We start from the raw sequence: 8118 nt of genomic DNA, 5'->3' as shown, positions 1-8118 counted from the left end.
TATGAAGGAGGTGAGTCCTTTTTCCTTCCCCATGTTTCTGAATGGCAATGCATAAGCAAAACTTCTACATCCAGAGGAAGGTAACAACTACTTTTTCAACTTCTGCTTAGTAAAATTAAATCTCTCATTCAAATACACACACACACACACACACACACACACAACAACAACAACAAAAAACCCTGTATCCAAATCCTCTCATGCTTGATCAATTAGGTTTAAGGAACTAAAAACTTGTTTCCATCTAGCTCAATAAGCTATTAAAATTAAGCCAATAGCAGTGGAAAAAATGAACTCATTCAAAATAACAGTGGGGGCTCTTCATTCATTGTGACTTTAACATGATTAAGGTTAAAAAGTAATGCAGAGACAGAGAAGATAATTAATTGAACACAGCAAATTCATCAGTTTTTAATTCCCAGTGTTAAGGCCTTTCAGAGTAAAGTGTTGAAGTTTTAGTGTTAGATCTTGAGAAATTAACACTAATAGTGTTAGAAGCTGGTTTGCATCAGTGTAAAATCACAGTTACAGATAACCAACACCTGCCAGTGTTATTTCCAACATCCGGGCATTTATGCAGCACTGTGGCTGACTCGCTGAAGAATTTTCCAGATGCCATTTTCCCTCACTTCAAGACCATTTCAGAAACAGCAACTTGTAGGTAAAGTTACTTAAAAGTATGCATTTGATAGACTTTCTGTATGGAATATGTACTGTTAGCTATTTTATTTCAGATACAGTGACAAATGTAAATTTTAACAGATTATTTGTCATCGTTTGTGTAGTTGTTAACTAGGAGTGCGTCAAACTATCTAAAAAAAACTGTCCTTGACTACTCTACATTACTGACAGTTATTAAAATATGCTTCAAAGTAATTTTAACGTCTGTGAGTGTATTATATAGCCATGTTTAGCATTTTCAACATTTCTACTTTAATCCATATTTTAGCGGCAAAACGAGCAAGGGAAGTGGAAGTGCAGCGCATTTTCCAGATGCCATTTTCCCTTCACTTCAGTTCAGAGAGTTGCAGAAACAGCAGCTGGTGAGTAAAGCTACTTAAAACTTAGCGTTTGATAGACTTTCTGTAAGGAAATATACATTTATGTTTTGTTAGTTAAATTATTTCAGATACAGCGACAAAATATAATTTAATGAATTATTCGTCATCGTTTGTGAACTACCTGAAACTCCTTGACTGCTATAAATTACTGACAGCTATATAAAAATTATTTAAACTGATCAGTGGATCCATTCATGATTTGTCTGAAGTTTTTTTTTTTTTTTTTTTTTTTAAAGGCGACTGCATGTAAATTGAACAATGAAATTGGCTGTGGGGCAGGGTTTGCGCTTAGTTGTTCACAATTCCAAATGCAATAGGCTACATGTTGTCTAACATTAGTTTAGCAAACTATACCTTACTAACAGTTAGCCTGCTAAGGATTAACATGCTAAGTGTGTTGTTTAGGCTTGAAGCTAAGTGAAAATGAAGTGATAATAGTTAATCATTCTACCATGAACAGCAGGGAAATGCTATATTAGCTATCTAGATTGTTACCTAACAAGCATATCTAAATGACCTCTAAAATCACTTGCCTTTTTATTGTCATCAACTGATAATCTATTTTTGAATATGATCTACATGTTTGGTCAGTGAACTGGGGAACAATGATTATCAAGGTTCAATACCGGAACCAAAAAAAGTATGTCAAGATAGGGGAGGCATGCTTTGAGATGTTCATCAGTGAAGGTATGTTTTTTTTCTTCAAGAATTGAAAGGTTATGCATATGGACTACATTTTGAAAGATGTGTTTTCCTTAATTTTGTTTTGTAGTCAGAGAAAAGTTCTCCATACATGAGGACAAGACCCTGACGGTGACAGATGGTGGGGGAATAGAGATTGATGCTGATGTATTTCCAGAGTTGGTGACAAAAGATGTGTGCTTGGTCATTCAAGCTGATTCTAATAAAGGTATGTTTTTTGTGCTAAGACTAAGATTGAACTATATCAATCCCAAAGGAAATTCTAAAAACTTTTAAAAAAAAACGTTTAAAAAAACTGAAGTATACCATGAGTTTTTAAAACCTTAGATAAAAGGTGTGCTTTAAATGAATTGTGCCAATAAATGGATGAAATAGTATTCTCACTTGAAAGGCTTGGACCCGGAAATGGTATTATCGGAAGTTTGATTGTCACATCTTAACAAGCGGATACCTAATCAGCACTAAAAAAATGCAGTGTGGTCTTTGTTTATTGTCAGTTTTTCTGAAGATCTTTCATTTTTCTCCTTTGGTAGAATCGCCTGCCAAAACTACTTCATCAAGCCTCATGGACACATTGTCACTGTCAAGTAGAGAGAATAGTGAGAGTGATGAGCATACCTTGTCTAAAAGAGCATGCATGGAGAACGAGGTGTTACAGGGTGCTCCAGCCAGAGATGTGAGGAATTTATTTATGTAGAAAGAGTGATATTAATGGTTATATCTATTCATGATCATTCCCATTCTTTTTTATTTATAGAAGACAATCCAAGGACTTAGTTAACACTTAACGCTCAGTAGGAGTTAGAGTTATAGTTTAAAGTAGAGACGAACAAAATGTGCATTGCTATGGATAGATTATTTTTAAAATGTATTCAATTTCAGTTTATTAAAAAGGTTCTACTCAAGAAACCTGGTAGCACAGCAATCCTGAAGGAGTATGAGGACACTGGGAGCATACAGTTCCAGGCGACAGATGGTTAACCTGCTAGCGGCACACATGACAGAAACTGAAGGGTATACTATTCTTAAATATGTTACTTTTTATTTCTTTTCTATCATTCTTAGGAGTGTTTAATACCATTGTATTATTACTATGGCACTTTTTAGGAGAATTCCACAACGGCTGACTAAGGAAAAATATGCCCTTGGTATCATCAGCTTGGTCCCTGCCCTGAAAGATCCACTCTCTAAGAAAGGCTATGTAAGTTGTCTGAAACTTTCTGGGGTAGCTAAATGCTGGTTGTTACATTATGGCAGAGAAAACATACTGGTTGTCACTTTCAAATTTCTTCAGTGTATGTTCTAAGATGCTTTTTTTCATTAGTTCTTCATTGAAGGGGCATTTACAGAATATCACTCGTGCCATATTCAGCCAAGACATACCAAAATAAATTAGGTTCTTTTATTTGAGATTACTTGAGTTAAAAAAAAAAAAAAAAAAAAAAAAAAAGGGTGACAAACAAGATGTTTCTGATGGTGAACTAGCAGTGTTGAAATCATTCAACAGACTTGTTTTACACTGGTGTTTGAAATTGACATGCCCCTTCCAACATCACAACTTGGCAACTTGTGTATCATCTAGAATTCTGTGTGTTGTGTTTTGTTCTCCTTAGGAGCATTTCTATGATGCCCAGAGTGAATCGGGCTTCCTGGCTTGGCGGCTCAAGACAATACAACAAAGACTAAGCTTCGCCCTATGTTATCTAGCTCTTCTAGTGCAGAAGTGGTGACAGGAGATGGTCCAACACTCATCAGGAGTATAAACAAAGAACATCAGCTTCAGGATGAGCAGTGCAAAGAGGCTATTTCCTTGATGACCCATACCAATGATCGGGAGACCATATTCCAGAAGATGCGAGAGACATTTGAGTATAGACAGAGGCTTGTCCACAACCCTGGAAGATCAGCGACAGTCTTGTCTGTGTTCCCAAGACTGTTGGACACAAAAGGATTGGTAAGTGTGGAATTACTGACCACATTGCTGTCTTAAAAGGGTTAGTTCACCTAAAAATTAAAATGTGTCATTTTACTCGCCTTCATGCGTGTTGTTCCAAACCCATCTGCTTTTTGTTCATCTGTGAACCACAAAAGATATTTTTAAAACTCCCTCAGCTGCTTGGTAGCCTTTGACTTTTATTGTATGGACACAAGCAGCTGAGAGAGTATTAAAAATATAATCTTTGTGTTCAAAAGATGAATCACATGTGGCTGATGACAGTTTTCCTTCTTGGGTGAACTATACCTTAAATAATGTTCTGCTCAATGCCTTACGCTTTTTTTTTTTATTTTTTTTTTTATTTATTTTTTTGTCCTGTGTATCCTTCAATGTTTTAGATTCTTCAAGACTTCAGCCTTCTCTTTGGACCTGAAATATCTGCTAGACTTCTGGAATGGTGGCCATCATACAAACCTAAATTGATAAAGGAGGCATCTGCGCTTGTTTCAACGCCATATCTGGAACAGCTTTTACAGTCTGCCAGACAGGAGCAAGGGGAATCATCTGTAGACAGCTCGAAAGGTAGCTCAGTTTTTTTTATAACATAGGAATTAGTAGTAGGAATGTTCATTTCGCTTTTCTTTTTTTTTTTTCTTTTTTTACCGACAACCAACACTCGTTAACGAACATTAACTGTTAACCACCAAGATTAGAATGTTAAATTAGAATTAAATTAAATTAGAATGGATAAGTGTCTGTGACCCATTAAAAATACCACAAATTGTTTTTTTCCAGGGGTTTTAATTACATGACATGCCGATTAATTTATCACATATCGATATTTACAGAGAAAACTCCCCCAAATGCTTTCCATTATTCCATCCTCTATATTTTGCTCTACAATAAACATAGGGCTCTATTGTTATGATGCTTCGCTGTTTAGGACCTACTATGTGCTCTGCTGCTATTCTTCTAACATGCTGTAATCAGTGGCAATCTGTGAGGGTTTTTTGGAGGAGGCTAATATGTTTGATTCGTTTTGGAGGCTCAGTTTCCTCTGACAGAATTAACGACTTAACCGCGGCACACCACCACCTAGAACTGATAAGTTGGTGCTGAGTACACATCTAAAATTAAAATGTATAGATTTGCATTTGAATATTTAGGTGTTTTGTTATTTTTAATTCAACAAATATTTGAATTTAATTTAGATGAGCCTAATGACAGTGTAGTCTGTAGAATTGATTGGTTCAGTAGTTTATTAATTTAATTGTTTGCAAGTTGGGACAGTGATATGTCTACTTTACTCCTGCTGTTGCACATCCTGTCACCTCAGCCAGCTGGGAGAAAGAGGACTAATAAGATCAGTGCACGTCAAGCCATGGACCACCTAGTAGATTTTCACAAGGTTTGTTATGATTCAATGAATCTGTATGAAGTCTAAGTCACTAAACTGAATGTATTCTTTCGAACAAGTACTTGAATACAATCCTTTCTCATATGTTTCTACTAGTCATGCCGGAGTCTTGAAGAGCATTTGGATGTAGATGAACATCGGCAGCCATATCTTCTTGCTTCGAGAACCAGCAGACGAGCTATCAACAGTTTCTACACTGTCATGGATAAAAAACTAATCTCATGCCAAGGAAGCACATCACTTGCAGCGTTTGATGAGCATTTCAAGGTCCACTTTGTTTTTAGTTAAAATTATGATGAAGCACTTCACAGCATGTATACTTTCATCCAGACCACTGTGTTTGGTATTGATGTGGGAGCCACCAAAGAGACTCCAAAAGTGAAGGAATTGTGAGCCAAGTTAATGAATGATGTTTAAGTGTTACGTTTGTAGGACACTTCATCATTCAGGTGGAGTATTGATTCGACATCTCAAACTATCACATGGTTTATATCCTGGCAAAAAGTTCAAATTGTCATGTGCGCAGGATGGTTGTTGTTTGGAGTTTAAAAGTTACTGTGGTTTCAGAAGACACCTTAAACTTTTTCACGGTGACAGTAGTGATACTGAACCTCCGAGTTGCTCTGATGAGCCAACAACTTCAACTGTGATCACATCTGTAGGTATGCCGGTTCTGCCTATGAATGGACCTAACAATGCATCTTTTGGAACACTGAACTCACAACAAGATTTTGCTGATCTTATGGATTGTTCAGTATCCAAAGAAATGTGTGCTTCTATTATTGCCAAGTTGCAGGGCAGTGGTGTTTCAAACAATGTTATTTTGTCTGTTGTAGAAAGTTTGAAAGAATGTTTGAATGATGTTCATACATTTATTAGAAGTAAAATCTTGAAGGTAGTGCCAGAGTGTAACCCAATTAGAATTGCAGTAGAAAATGTGCTTGTCAAATTGCAGAATCCCTTTTCTGATCTAAACACCGATAGCAAATGGAAAAAATATTTTTGTGCAAAATGGGGAGTTGTACAACCTGTGGAGGTGCACTTAGGAGTAAGATATGATTCCAAGAGAAATAGAAGGTCTGGAATTTACGAACAGGTACCAGTCAATGACACTTTTATGTACATACCATTGTTTAAAACTCTGGAGTTTATTTTCAAGAATGAGATAATTTGCAGCCATGTCCAGTCTTCTACATTCAGTGATATATATTCTGACTTCTGCGACGGTGCTTACTTCATGAGTAATCCATTGTTCTCATCTTTCAAACATGCTCTGCATATTCAGGTTTATTACGATGATTTTGAAACTGCTAATCCTTTAGGATCTAAGCAGGGTGTGCATAAGCTTGGATGTTTGTATTTCACACTTAGAAATCTTCCACCATATCTCAATTCTTCTCTCATGAACATACATCTCATTTCCCTGTTTCACTCACAAGATGCCAGAAAGTATGGCTTGGATAAAATACTAAGCCCTTTTGTAGAAGCTTGAAATGTGTGGGATGAAAGTGTCATTTTCTGAAGAACCTCTTTATGGAACAGTATCACAGATTACGGGTGACAATTTAGGAATAAATGGTATTCTTGGCTATGTAGAGTCTTTCAGTGCCCACTACTTTTGCAGGTTGTGTATAACAGACAAGGCCACAGCTCAAACAGTATTCAGTGAACATGACCCAAGAGTTGTTTTGCGGTCTAAAGAACTAAATGAACAGCATTACAAAAATCTTGAGGATTCTGGGGAAAGTTCATGTTATGGTATAAAACACAACAGCATTCTCAATTAGTTTAAATATTTTAACATTGCAGATAATGTGGTAGTAGATGTAATGCATGACATCCTTGAAGGTGTAGCACAATATGAACTAAAGCTACTGTTTTAGTATTTAGCAAAGGATTTAATTTCCAGTGAAAACATCCTATTGAGAATTTATGCATATAGCTATGGCTATTTAGACCGTAAGAACAGACCAACAAAGATTAACATGCAGTGCAATGGACTTGGGCTCAATGCTAGCCAAACAATGTGTCTCTTGAGAAACATTCCACTTATATTTGGCGATGTTGATCCAGAGGAAGACAACCATTGGAATCTACTTTTACTTCTTCTTGATATTGTAAATATAATCTTCTCTCCTAACATCACAAATGACAAGATTTGATAGAGGGATTTCACCTGTAGAAATCTGGAAACTTTACACATGATAAAATCTATTTCTGACCGGCAAATCATCATTATTTAAAGTCTGTTTTTTATCAAATGTAGAATTTTTATATTTTACTTGCATGATTAGTTCTAAGTAATACATGACACAATTAATCTAAAGGGGATGGTAAAGGGGGATGGTGGATTTACAAGGGGGATGCTTTTTGGTATTTCTTGCAACAAGGGGGATGCCATCCCCTCACATCCCCCCTCAACTTGAGCCCTGCCTGTGACCAATTCATTGGAAAGAACTGACTCGAATGATTCATTTGTGAATCTGACATCTTTAGTACTGTTTCAAAATTGTCACTGTGAACACTGGGTACACTGCATAATGTATTGGTGTAGCTTTTGTCAAAGCTACACCGCTACCTAATCAATAAATAGCTTCACTAATGAAAAGCTACTTGATTTAAAAACTAGCGAAGCTACCACCTCGCTACTGAGAAATGTAGTGAATTTTTCACTATTTGTAGCGAAGGCCATTACTACTAGCAGAAAAAAGAGAGTATATTTTCGTGAAAGTGTATATTTCTTTAAAAGAGCGGCACACAAGGAACGTCTTTATAAAGATGTGTCTTTTTTAAGATGCCTTTCCAATTGTGTGTTATTCCTGGTTGCGGTCGTTACCTCTCAACTTCAGATGGTCACGATCGCTGTCTTTCGTGTCTGGGCGCGACCCACACGGAGGCAGCGTTCGTGGATGGTTCATGTTCTCACTGCGAGAACATGACAATGGCAACGTTGCGGTCGTGGCTTGCTTTCGTAAGTCCATGCCCACGACCACAGAGGTTGT

General features: G+C 36.7%; 1 protein-coding gene across 4 annotated transcripts; it reads left to right on the top strand.

The window, feature by feature from the left end:
* The first annotated feature begins 2869 nt into the window (after positions 1–2869).
* Positions 2870–7337, top strand: LOC127448461 (uncharacterized). 4 transcript variants are annotated; one of them, XM_051711015.1, is made up of 5 exons: positions 2870–2964; positions 3377–3717; positions 4098–4281; positions 5040–5107; positions 5213–7337. In XM_051711015.1, the coding sequence occupies exon 5, from the start codon at positions 5523–5525 to the stop codon at positions 6606–6608; it is 1086 nt and encodes a 361-aa protein (XP_051566975.1). In that variant the 5' UTR covers positions 2870–2964; positions 3377–3717; positions 4098–4281; positions 5040–5107; positions 5213–5522; the 3' UTR covers positions 6609–7337. The 4 variants fall into 3 exon arrangements, with proteins under 4 accessions (XP_051566975.1, XP_051566984.1, XP_051566959.1 ...); XM_051710999.1 differs by having other exon boundaries at positions 5036–5107; XM_051711007.1 differs by having other exon boundaries at positions 4981–5107.
* Positions 7338–8118: the final 781 nt, after the last annotated feature.

Source organism: Myxocyprinus asiaticus, chromosome 1 (assembly GCF_019703515.2).
Source record: "Myxocyprinus asiaticus isolate MX2 ecotype Aquarium Trade chromosome 1, UBuf_Myxa_2, whole genome shotgun sequence".
NCBI classification, from domain to species: domain Eukaryota; kingdom Metazoa; phylum Chordata; class Actinopteri; order Cypriniformes; family Catostomidae; genus Myxocyprinus; species Myxocyprinus asiaticus.
Note: the sequence above shows the minus strand (reverse complement) of the source record. Positions and strands in the feature narration are given on the sequence as shown.

Excerpts from the sequence above, each read along its gene's own strand:
- LOC127448461 (XM_051711015.1), top strand. The coding sequence starts at position 5,523 with ATGATGTTTAAGTGTTACGTTTGTAGGACACTTCATCATTCAGGTGGA.